The sequence below is a fragment of the Pygocentrus nattereri genome, chromosome 7 (assembly GCF_015220715.1).
Source record: "Pygocentrus nattereri isolate fPygNat1 chromosome 7, fPygNat1.pri, whole genome shotgun sequence".
Lineage (NCBI taxonomy): Eukaryota > Metazoa > Chordata > Actinopteri > Characiformes > Serrasalmidae > Pygocentrus > Pygocentrus nattereri.
Window position 1 is genome coordinate 43434858 of NC_051217.1, and position 12542 is coordinate 43447399.

The 12542-nt window shown below is 42.4% G+C and overlaps 1 protein-coding gene across 6 annotated transcripts in view; it reads left to right on the forward strand.

Moving 5' to 3' along the window:
* ccpg1 (cell cycle progression 1) overlaps positions 1–12130 on the forward strand; it is a 23905-nt gene extending 11775 nt beyond the window's left edge. For 2 of the 6 annotated variants that reach the window (XM_017705027.2, XM_017705028.1), the window contains exons 6-11: positions 3148–3314; positions 4466–4613; positions 6059–6171; positions 7670–7795; positions 8292–9649; positions 11047–12130. In XM_017705027.2, the coding sequence (XP_017560516.1) occupies positions 3148–3314; positions 4466–4613; positions 6059–6171; positions 7670–7795; positions 8292–9649; positions 11047–11239 (2105 nt within the window). In that variant the 3' untranslated portion in view covers positions 11240–12130. Of the gene's footprint in view, positions 1–599; positions 1629–3147; positions 3315–4465; positions 4614–6058; positions 6172–7669; positions 7796–8291; positions 9650–9775; positions 9875–10929 lie in introns of those variants that run through there. The other 4 variants (XM_017705030.2, XM_037540108.1, XM_017705034.2 and 1 more) reach the window with 4 other exon arrangements.
* Positions 12131–12542: the final 412 nt, after the last annotated feature.

A 12542-nucleotide genomic window follows, 5' to 3' on the forward strand; every position in this document is an offset into this window, starting at 1 on the left:
GTTTTGTTTATGTCCTGTTATGTCCGTCTTGCGATGTTGGAGCGGTGAACCACGAGACTTCCGGTTTTGTGGTTTTATATGATGTGAAATCGCTGTAACCGCCTTGAGGACCTCACTGCTTTCACAAAACTGAAAAACCTCAGCACCTCAGAACGTGATGTAATGTGTGTGCAGTAAGGCTGCACGATATCGATGTAAAATGCAATGTTTCGATAAAGCTGGTGGGCATCACGATGACGATATGAGAAGCCATCCATCCATCCATCCATCTTCTAAGCCGCTTCTCCGTCAGGGTCGCGGGGGGTGGCTGGAGCCTATCCCAGCAGTCTTCGGGCAGGATACACCCTGGATAGGTCGCCAGTCCATCGCCGGGCAGACAGACAGACACAGACAGTCACTCACACCCAGGGGCAATTCAGCATGTCCAATTGGCCTGACTGCATGTCTTTGGACTGTGGGAGGAAACTGGAGAACCCGGAGGAAACCCACGCAGACACGGGGAGAACATGCAGACTCCACACAGAGAGGACCCTGGTCACCCGGCAGGGGAATCGAACCCAGGCCCTCCTCGCTGTGAGGCGACAGCGCTACCCACCACGCCACCGTGGAACGGGGAAATTGGAACAAGAAGCTGGCGAATAAGACTCTGACTTTAGCTTCGTGTATGAAGGTGCTGACGTTAATCTATTATGAATATATACACAGATCCAGGAATGCTGTAACTTACCCAGCGGCAAAGCTTTAGCCATCACTGTAAAGAAATAACTACTACATCAAGTTAAGATCCTGAATAGACCGTTAAAGAAATAACTTTAATATAAAGCCAGAGGAAAAACAGTCACATCAACAGGTTCTCTGAGCTTCACCAACCAGACGGTCTTACCTGCATCACATAAGCATCACACAGACGTGAGCGCGGATCTCTGCGTTATATAATCCTGTCCCACTTTCTGAGTGCAGTATTCTTCAAATAGCATCTTTATTAAACTGCTGCTCTTTAGTGGTACTGAGTGCAGCCCAGCACTGATGTTGACCGCCCCAGAATGACGTGCCAGGTTGGGCATCTAACTGTGTATGTCTATGACCGGAACAGTAAACTACCGTTTTTAATTCAGTTGTTTGTTTTGTTTTGCGGGACGAGAAAGGGAAAAAAACAGCATCATATACTTTTACATCACTTTTGATTAATGTTTTGGGGAAAAATGAAATATTTTGATGTGTTTTGTGTATTTTAAAGATGCCTTCAAGTGTCATGATGCTGTATTTTTATCTTTTCCATATTGCTCACCCATAATGTCATGTTTAGAATTACAGCTACACAGAATTGTAGTCGCATGCAAGCTGGCCAGACTTAATTAAAAATGCGTGGCATAAGCCTCGGGTCATTTTCCACAGTACTACAGAGGTTTTGGGGTTTTTAAAGGTCATCCTGCTACATAAGAGAACATCTGCCAGTGCTTTAGGCAGTGAGTGCTGGAGCTGTGTTTGTACGAACAGTGCTGCACTGTATTAACGCATCACCTCAACACTAACAGCCTGTTTTCCTGCTCTGTGCGCTGGACTGAGTTGTGTTTACAGCGAAGATGCGATTACTGTGTTTGTATGAAACGTCAGCGTGTCATCAAACGGTGAGTGACTCTCATTAAGAAACTGATGTTATCGCTGTTCTGCTTGTTCAAACCAGAGAATGCAAGTGCTTCTACACAACTGTCTGAGAGTTTAAAATAACTTTTTGTTTCAATATTTTATTTTATTTTTATTAGAATATTCTTACGTAAAGTACCGTGAAAAAGTCGAAGACCACCATTCATTCGTTTCTGAAGAAGAAAGCGAAAAATCAGGAGTTTCCAAAACTGGAGCTCAAAAAATGATTAAAAAGTACAGAGAAGCTCCAGCAGCACTGCTGTGTCTGATCCACCCGTACCAGCGCAACACACACTAACTCACCACCGTCAAGTCAGTGTCACTGCAGTGCTGAGAATGATCCACCACCCAAATAATACCTTCTCTGTGGGGGTCCATGGGGGTCCTGACCAATGAAGAACAGGGTAACAGAGTATCAGAGAAATAGACAGACTACAATTTGTAACTGTAGAACTACAAAGTGCTCCTGGATGGTCAGTGGAGCTGATAGTGGACATACAGTTATACCAATAGCTCCAGTCCTAGAATTTGATTGGCTCAGCCGGTTCAATCTGAGTGTACTGATGAAGTAAGTACCTGTTTTTTTTGTTTAAACTAAGGGGCTAAAAACTAAACTCCAAGTTTTCAAGTGGGTACTTGAATTAAAGTACCCACAGTATGATTAACTGTAAAACGGCAGTATAAAAGTCTAAATAATGGCACTTGAACGGCTTGCGCACTTCAAATGCACGTGTTTCAGTCAGAAGTGGGGTAAACCCCAGGCTGAATTCCAAACGGCTCCGTACTTCCTAAATAGCCAAATAATGCACTGCTTGTTGTGTTTTTAGCTGTACTTTGCTCAGTTGGGCTGCAGGATTCAGTATTTACATTCGTATGTAGTGCACTACGTAGGGAGCAGGGAGTCATTTGAGATTCAGCCTCAGTAAGAGAAGAGGGTGCCATATAAGACTTGTGGTGGTAATTTGGTGACCAAACAGTATTTATAAATATAATATATTAAATATAATACGATATGTTCACTTTTTTAACGTAAAAAAAGTTCACGAAATAACCGCAGTATACAGTGATGAGCGACCGGACATTTATCTCCTCATTCAGTCGTCTATGGTTGCTTGCCAACGATACCAAACTCTAAAAGGAACTACGTTTCTTGATGGTTTACTTGTTTATGTCGATATTGCTTAAATTATTTTATGAAGTTTGCGAATATAAGACTTAAAGGGCCTATATCATGGAAAGTTTTTAATAAAAGAGTCTAGTGTGTGAATATTGTTAAGTATTCAAAGCGTATTATTTTTTTCACAGACCGTATATCGAAACACAGCCAACAAAAACATGCTGCTTAATTCTAAGGGATAAAGAAAAGTTGGATAATGATTGTGTAAAAATGAACTGACAGTTTGTGGTTCCTACAACCAAGAAATAAAGGAAAAGTGGGCAGCTAAACAATCAAATTTCAAGTGTTTGAATGGTAGTTTACATTTCTTTGTGTATTGTGTGTAGTTTTCCCAGCAGAGCGTCCCGTGCGCAGAGACTCCTGCAGCACCAGCACTGAAGATGAGGATGGTGGGATGAAGGTCAGTCCGGCGGTGAGGAGGCGCCGGCTGAGGAGGAGCACGGCTGGCTCTGAGCCAGAGGAGCAGCAGGAGGTTCACGGGGAGAGAGAGGAGGTGCACCTTATGTTACTCCTCAGGAACGTCTGCGAGCTCCAGTCCTGCTCCTGATGGAACACAGCACTGCACAGTTTAGTGTTTTAACAGCACACCAGATTCAGCTCACAAAGGAGCTTATGGTGCATTGGGAATTTCTGAGTCGACAACAAATGATGTGACATATCGTCAGCAAGTGCCTTGACTGTTAGCACTGCAGCACAGGAGACCAAACTGACAAACAATGCAAGTTAATGGCAAATATATCAGTGATTGCAGCATTTTTTCCTGCTGCTCATTATTGTGCACTGCAAAAAAAAATCGTTGTAAGAAAAACCATCTTAAATCCAGTCAGTAGATCTAATATTTCTCAATATAAGAATATTCTACGCATTTCTCCTGCTGCTTTGGTAAATAATTTAGCTTCAAATCAATTTTATTAGTAAAAATATCTATAAATAACTTGAGTAATCGTACAATACATTTACCACAATCTTATAGTGAGAACTATTAGATATACTGACTAGATAATGAGATGATTTCACTTGAAAAGATCATTTTTTTGCAGTGGTCAGTGAGCAGCATCATTGGTAAACTTAATAAGCAGCTGGTAGTTACGATTTAAAGGCAAGATCATTTTAGTTGAACAAGGTTGTCCAAACACACCATTACTATTTAAAAGCCTGTATGAAGGACTTTTTAATCATCAAATAATTTTAGCCAAATGTGTCAGAGCAGATAAAGTACTAAACCCAATGCAGGGCCACTTCAGGAGCAAGACTGGGAAACTAAAGGATATTTACAGTAGTTGAGTGTGTGTTTGCTCAGTAACTGAGCTGATAATTATCAGCCTAGTGCAGAAACATGTTTGGTGAATAACAGAACGAGCCTTGCAGTGGCATTTTATTTGTGAGTATTGAGTTAGAAAATGTATGAACCCTGTAGAAGCGGGGTCATCACAGTGATGAGTAGTCCAGGTCCAGAAAGTGGAATCCCTCCAGGACTTTGTTCTGTCTACCTGGCTTTTCTAGTTAGCTCAAACAAGCTGCAGAAGTGTCCAGATAGTTGGGACAAATTCCCGGGCTGGATTTTTTACTTTCTCGACCCGAGTTGTCCACCTCTGTCGGCTGGTTTGCGTGTTTTAATAAAAGACTGTATGAATTCTGTGTCAGGGTGGTGATGGTGCTGAGGATGAGGCAGAAGAATACAGGGAAGCTCATATTTTCGCCCCACAGCAGCGGCAGGTCAGCGGGACGCTCAACAAATGCATCCTGCTCGCCCTTATCATTGCCATTAGCATGGGCTTCGGACACTTTTACGGTCAGTAAAAACAGCCGGTTTGCTAACAACTCATCAAACAGAACATATAGATTACTATCTAGTTTAACCAAACAAGTTTGTTAAATTACATTTTAATGGGTTTGCAGTGCAGTACTCTGACACCAGTGCAGCAGTAGTCACTCCCAGGCCTGGAGGGCTGCAGCCAGTAGAGCTGCCAGTTAACAGATCCGGGTTCTACAGTGTGATTGCAATGTAACCTGAATTTTGGTATAGGAGCACTTGTGAGAGCATTTTTAAATACAATTTTATTCTGTTTGAATACAAACATGCTTTATTTGTTTGTTTTTTTCCCTCAATAACGCAAAGCATTGGCAAATTATACTATATTTTCAGGGCATGATGATCATACATGTCACAGAAAGCTTACATAACCTGCATAGCTGTCAATCTCACAGTTTAATTAAGAACAGCTGGTTTATTATAAGACTCAAGTCTTTTGCTTTTGCTGCGGTCTCAAGTGAATGTAAATTCTCATCACAGCTGGGCTGTGGCTTCACAAAAACGGTCAAAACCAGACCGAGCTCTGTATTTGTAGTGCTCTGACCAGCGATATTAGCCAATACAGCCTCATCAAATTAAAGCCAAGAGTGTTGACTTTGCACGCTGGCATTTAAACAGGCTACCAAAACAGAAGCTAAGCAAAACAACCAGCAATTAAATGGCCCGCTTATACAACAGTGCAATCTCTGATGGCAGTCCAGCAGACACGCTGGATAAATGGAAATAATAATTCCAAGTGTTGTTCAGGTAATCCTTCAGAGCTTGAACACCTCTCTCAGAAGCTTTCGAAACAAAGGGACGAGAAAAGTATGTAATATATGTAAATTATCCTTGTTAGCAACCAAGTCAGCCTGCTTCCTTTAGTCTGTGTTTGGAATTTGTGCTGGGTTTATTTCTGTGGACAGTAACCGCTATGAGAGCTAAGTGACCTTTACAAATTAGACCTCACATGGCAATCACCGGGGTCCAAGCACTTCAGCCTGAAGGGCACACATGCTGAGCAAAGTTTTTAAATGGCCTCAAATTATAGTAGATGTGGGGTCTCGGAAGATGACATCTGCAATGTAATAGACACTGATCTCTTGACCTTGGTATGGTAAGCTACGGAGTTTTAACATTTAAATAAAAAGACCTAAACATCATTACAACATGTGGTCACAACTTTGTTGTTCTGTAGTTATTGAACTCAATGAACCACATAATTCCACTGCAGTTACTTCTGTGTTTTAGTCTCAGAGGTCTAGGAATTCATGTTAAAATTTCATGAGCTTTTTAATGTATGAGAAAGGAGAGTCTCCACAGAAACTGTCCTCTGTTCTGTCCACTCTAGACTACAAGGATGTGTTTCATTGCCACTATAAAGTGGTTACATGTGCAGTTACTGAAAGCTTCACACTAGTGCTTTATGTCTGTTTGCGTTACAGGCACGGTGCAGATACAGGAGAGGCACAGGATGGTGGGGAAAACCCGTGTGAATGAATTGAGCGAGACACGAGAGCTTCATCAGTGTCGGAGAGAGAAAGATACTGTCAGCAAGGTCTGAATCAAGTGTGCTAGAGCAGGAGTGCTGAAATATGCAGGGTGGCGGATCAAGTGCTGGACTAGTGCTGAGAAATCCTATTCTGTTATTCAAATAGCAGCCAAATTATTGGAAACATTCATTATGTTTGGAGCATGGAGGAAATAACAGAAGCAAACTTTCCTGCCACTTAGGACTGCTCAGGAATGTTAATGAAATATTACATATTTTTAAACAATATAAATAATGACTAAAGTCTTGCTGTGAAATGGGGTTATTAATGTAGAAACCACCCTGTTTCAGTGCTCTAAATGGTTAGAAATCCTTTCCCTTTAATGTATCAGGACCTACTACTAGTATCAGTTTTGACCAGAATTTGTAATGCCTTAGGTTTTCCTGGGATTTGGCTAGTTGAGGTTTTGAGTGTTTCTTGGTCCCGTTTCCTCTCCTGTTGCATGCCCTCTTTGGTGAACTTTGTTTCAGTTTCAGTGACGTCTGTCTTCGCCTCTCTGTAATTTCATCTTTGACGCCACAAGCAGCTTTACTGCCACTGAGATAGCTTTAACTTTCAGGCCAGAGAGTCTAACAAGACTTGCTGATCCCTATTGCCCTCAAAGTTAGCCAAGTCATATCTTTACCGTCATCAGAAACATCTGAAAGGTCTGAATGGTTCTTTAAAAGGAATAGTTAAACAGTTCCCCCCTAAATGTCAGTGTTGTCAACCAAATGTATTTGGTGTTTGTGTCTTTATTCCTGCACTGAAGCAATGAGTTCAATGTAGCTTATATATGGAAACACAGCTATGAGATTATTTTAACAGCTTGATGCAATTGGAGGCAACTGTGTTGTTCTTTAGGCCTGCAGTTAGCATCATGCTAATTGGTGAGGTATAGGCCTCCATTACTTATTAGTTACATTAGCCATGTACCTCCAATAAAAAAAAAAAACTCAAGACCCAAACTTAAGTCACCAAACATGTTGACTGATGTAAAGGGGGAAACTTTGTAAATGTCATTTTTCACCATATTTTTCGTTTTAAGCCACAGTCGGACTAGATATTTGCAGACTGCATCGCCGTGCAAAATGGGTGGGATTGGATCTTCCATGTTGGTGCAGCTAGCAGGCTAGCTAACTCGCTATCCGTAAACACTACCCTCACAGAAGAATATACATACCGCACACTAACCTGTATAAAAATGGCTTGGCAAATGCGCAAACACTGCTAAAAATTATCATCTCTTCCATTACCACAAAAGTAGTATTGCTGTTGGCAGAGGATGTAAATTTCCATATCAGAGTTCGACAGGACGTAGAATTTTGCATTAAAAAATGTATTTGCCCAAGAAGTCTCTAACACAATCACTAATCCTGGCGAATTCTCTTTAAAGGAATGTAATTCTGCTTGCAAAAATTCTCTGGCAGATGCAAGAATGATTGGCTTTTTAAGCTCATCTGACTAAGGCTGATCTAGTCATAGTGCAGGAGCCCGTTCTGACGTTGCTGTCTCTACGTTCAGGATGTGGTTGAAAGTCTGAGAGAAGACCTTGAGGACAAGCAAGACATGGTGATGTCCCTGACAGGCATTATGGATAAGATTACAAAAGAAAACCAGCATCTCAGAGCCAAAGAGGCTGAACTGCAGGTGATCCCTTTTACTAGTTTCAGTAGTTACAGGTGTACAAAATTTGACATGGCTTTACATTCAGAAAAGAAAACATTGCTGCAACAAAATTCACCATTGATGTGTTTTTGGTATCTGATTGTTTCATTAATGTTCCTGTGCATTTCCCTGGTTGGGTTGTTTCCACTAAACGGCTGGGCGATAAATGGTAATGATTATTGTCTCATTCTCAATTCTCTATTAGTGTCAAAAGCTTTACGTTTGAACATCTGCACACTAGGGAGGAAGCAGAAGTCTAGCTATTCACTAACAACAGCAGAAACCAGTGGTACAGTTAGAGTAAGCTAGCAAGATATCCTTAATGTTGAAATCGAATTGAATTGAAATCATTGAGAGTAAAACGTATTCATTTTTTGGCCATGTTGCCCAGCCCTAGGTCATATTCAGAGAAAACATACAGGTGATACTAAATGGTTTATCAGTTTTATTTTTCTTTGGTTTTCATGTCAAATTTCAGGCACAGAGAGAAGATTTGTTTGAACAGTTTCAACAGGCCAAGACAGAGATGGAGTCTCGCCAGAAGCACCTTGCTTTGGAGAACCAGGCCCTAAAGAGTTCCCTGGAGCGTGAGGAGGCATCTCTGTCTGCGCTCCAGGATGAGTTACGGCACCTCCGTGCTCAGATCCGCGAGCTTGAGGAGAAAGGAGCTGGCACAGACTCAATCCTGTCCGAGAACCAGCGCCTGAAGGACCACCTTTTGGAGGAAAAGCAGAGGGTCCGGAGCTTCGTCAATCAGAAGGAAGCGCTGATGGCAGAGGCACAGGTACTGCGGAAGGAGCTGGACAAGGAGCGGAAGGTGACGGACAGGCTGAGGGAGGAGCTGGAGGAGTTGAGCCAGAAGGATTCCGGAGCAGATGAGGATCCTGAAACAGAAGAACTCCAGACACGACTTCAGGAACTGGAGAAGAAGCTGAGCTTTGAGCAGCAGCGTTCAGATCTGTGGGAACGTCTGTATGTGGAAACAAAGGAAGAGAGAGCCAAAGGAGACAGGCCGATCAAGGCCAGGAAACCCAAAGAAGGAATGATGGGGAAGGTGAAGGAGACATTTGATGCAGTGAAGAATTCCACCAAGGAGTTTGTGCACCACCACAAGGAGCAGATCAAGAAGGCCAAAGAAGCCGTCAAAGAGAATCTTAAGAAGTTCTCGGATTCTGTCAAGTCCACGTTCCGGCACCTTAAGGACTCGGCACTGGACATGTTTGAGAAGAGCCACCGACCGCAGCAGAAGAGGTCCCATGAGAGGAAGGATGCAAAGATGGAACAGCAGCAATTCAAGAACGAGGGTTTCAAAGAGCAAGGTAACAAACATATGGAAGATACCCACTGGCAACACCACAGGCCTCTGCACCAACACCCTCGCAAATCCACAGTGGACTCCTCTTCCTTCCAGGCGGATCGCAACACGCGTAAATCGGGTGCCCAGAAGGAGCAAGTAACCATGGGACAAAGAGATGTGCCCAAAGGCTGCACCGGTGTGTTCGACTGTGCCTACCAAGAGTCCATGAGCCTCTTCAACAAAGCCATGGAGCCAATAAGAGCAGACGAGTTCAACCAGCTCCTCCATAGCTACCTCCAGCAAGAAGTGGGCCATTTCCACCACTGGAGGGAGCTGGAGAGCTTTATCAATAATTTCTTCCACAATGGACTCTTTATTCATGACCAGATGCTGTTCACAGACTTTGTCAGCGGTGTCGAAGACTACCTGGAGGATATGGATGAGTACCAGGGTGGAGATGATGAAGTTTTTGAAGATCTGGATGATTACATATACAGGCACTTCTTTGGGGATACATATTTAAAACGATACGGCCCAAGGTAAGGAAATCCAATTTGTTTTATCCGTTTCATCAATTTTATTTGTCAGGTATAAACATCTAATATCATCATCTTAAGCCTTAAGCACACTGGCCCAACATTTTTCAAGACAAATGAACTTTTCAGTGTTAGCAGTTGGTTGTATTTCGAATGCTTGGAAGTGGAAAGGCACCTTTACCCATGTGAATGGGAGGGAATATTCTAAAGACATCCCAGCAAATACAGGTACAACGTACTAACTCAGTGTTTGGGGTAGTCTTGCAGGGCCAGACGTGATCTTGTGAGGGGAAGTTGGGGACAACTTTTTAAACTTTTGGTGTTGGCTGGCAACACAATCTGCTGCTCCCATGATATCAATGGAGCCTTGTAGCCTTTTGAATCACTGATTAGCCCAGTTCTAGCTAAGAAAATAAGTTGTCAGCCTCTCAGTTTAAACCAACTGGGTTCGTACTTCATTTTATCAGTACACCGGTAGGTTTTTGTGTTGGAAGAGAAACAGAGACTGCCTCTTCAGATGAGCTAATAAGCTTATCGCTACAACACTGGATGGCGACGAGGACTTGTTATCTCCTTACAGGTGGACCATGTGCCAACACGTTAGGTAAAAAAAAGATAGTTCCATTGTTTCTGGACACCAGCCTTCACAAGCCACTGGATTGGTTTCGAGATTACACACCCACCCTAACAAGTCTAGCCACTCTAGGGCTAAAGAGGAATCATTTTTGCATTGAACTCGCAATTTAAGAACATAGAGTTTTCAAATCACAAGAGCTTCAAAGTTAGTCTACATTATCAAAAACAGGGAAATTGAACCCAGTAACACAGAACTGCCTATAGATAAGTTAGACCAATCAGACGCAACCATGTGACATCAAAACCACACCTTACTAGCAGTCTGGCACATTACAGTCAGGGGGTCAAACCTTTTGGTTTTGTTGGTCTTTTTGGTTGTATTGACAAAAAGTTCTTGGTAAAATAAAAAAAAAAACAGTCTGGACTTGTTGGCAAAAAAAAGCATAAAATAAAAACTGGACCGTATTTCATAGAAAAATAATCTCAGTTTAAAACACAGTCGCAATAAGAGTCAGAAAAATCACAGATATTTTCCCCAGATCACTCAACCCTAATTCCCCTCACATGTTCTTGTTGTGAGATCACGTTTGTTCCCGCCAGACTGTCTGTTGGAATGTGTTTGGTTGGTGTGCTGTGGGCTTTTATAAGCTGTGGACTGCATGTCTGTCTGAGCTTACCGCTTTCCTCTCTTGCCTCTTTACTACTAGGTCTGAGACACAGTAGCCTCTGCATGTTGACAATGACTTGCTGTGAGCGGCGCGTGAAGCTTTATGGTGGAAAAAAAAAAAAAATGTGAAAAACATTTGCTGTTTGTAAATTTGCAGTCGACCCTTGGAAGGGCCGGGGTCTAAGGTCAAAGCGGAGCAGGCGTGCCAGCGGCAGCAGCGAAAGCACCAACATTCGCGCCCACTGCACCCGCGGGACAGGAAATGGGCCCGTTCGGGACGCAGCTCCGACAGACACTTTGCCGACGTCAAAATAGAGCTGGGGCCCATGCCGTTCGATCCCAAATACTAGCACACCATGCAGAGTTTAGTTGTTTCTATTGTAGCTCCTAAAGTGATCCTACTGCAAAGGGGTTTTTTTTTATTAATAAAAGAATTTGCTCCTCAGTTTTTGTGATTTTGCACAAATGTAAATGCTGGTTGAACGTGCTCCCTATGTGTCACTGGTTTGTGGTCACCTGTCGCTAGGTCCGAATACAGGCAGTAGTCAGTGTCGCTTTGTCAAAGCTTTCTTAGACGGGTCTGCGGAGAGAAGTTTGTTAACTAACAAGTTCATTGTAAGGCAGATTTTTGTTCTGGCTCTCCTTGTTAGAAGTCATTTTTGCCAGTTTGCTGTATGAATCGTACTCGTATGTTTGAGAGGGCACGTAATTTAAAGTACGCACTTTTTGATTAAGAGAGGAAAGAAAACACTGAAAATCATAATAGTGATCCAATTGGGCTACTTAATAGCAGGTAATCTGCATGTCAAGGACTGATAATCAGCTGAAAAAGACAATATTCCATTTTCGCAAGGACCAAATAAGCACTTAGAATTTCTTCTACTGAAATTTCAGCTGTAAAATTCCTCCGCGGTAACATCGGGAACCTTCGCATTGAATCATTTCCGGAGATACCTTCCTTTGGTGTGTCGTTCGGTGTGCATTGGTTTTCTTACTGCTGCTAAATGTCAACACTGATTAGAATTTACCTGCTAGAAATAATACAGAGGCGTGAAATATTGAAATTGCCATCTTGGGTGCAATTTTTTGTTTTTTTTTGTGCGCTTGTAATGTCAAGTAACATTCCAGTTGAAGCTGTGTTTCCTGAAAATTCTGCAAAATGTAATTATTTTTTGTTTGCTGTCGCGCTAATCATTATGCACGAAAGTCCCTAGAATAAAAACTCAAGATTAAAAACTGAACTGTTGTTTGTGCTTCTTTTAAACCATGAAATATTCCAACAGTTGAGACTGAGGTTAATGTGAAAACAGTGGTTCTGCGAAAAAGTCTAATTTACACAGTTGTCCTTTTACCCGAAAATCAGGCCAGACGTGTTTGGAGTCCAACTTTTGCTTCTTTGGAACTTGAGCTATGAGGCTAATGTTACTAACAAACACTGGAAGTCAGGAGTCACCCAAAACCTTTCTTTTAAATACCCACATGCCCAAAACGTCTTTCAACGCACTCCAACTGCATCCAGGTCCGCGTTAAAGTGGCGCAGACCTGACGAAGTAGTTCAGGCCACATTATGACTTTGTAATGAGCTATAAAACATAAAACGGTGGACGGCCACTTTATGATTAAACCACCTCAGGAGGGCTGATCTAGAATCAG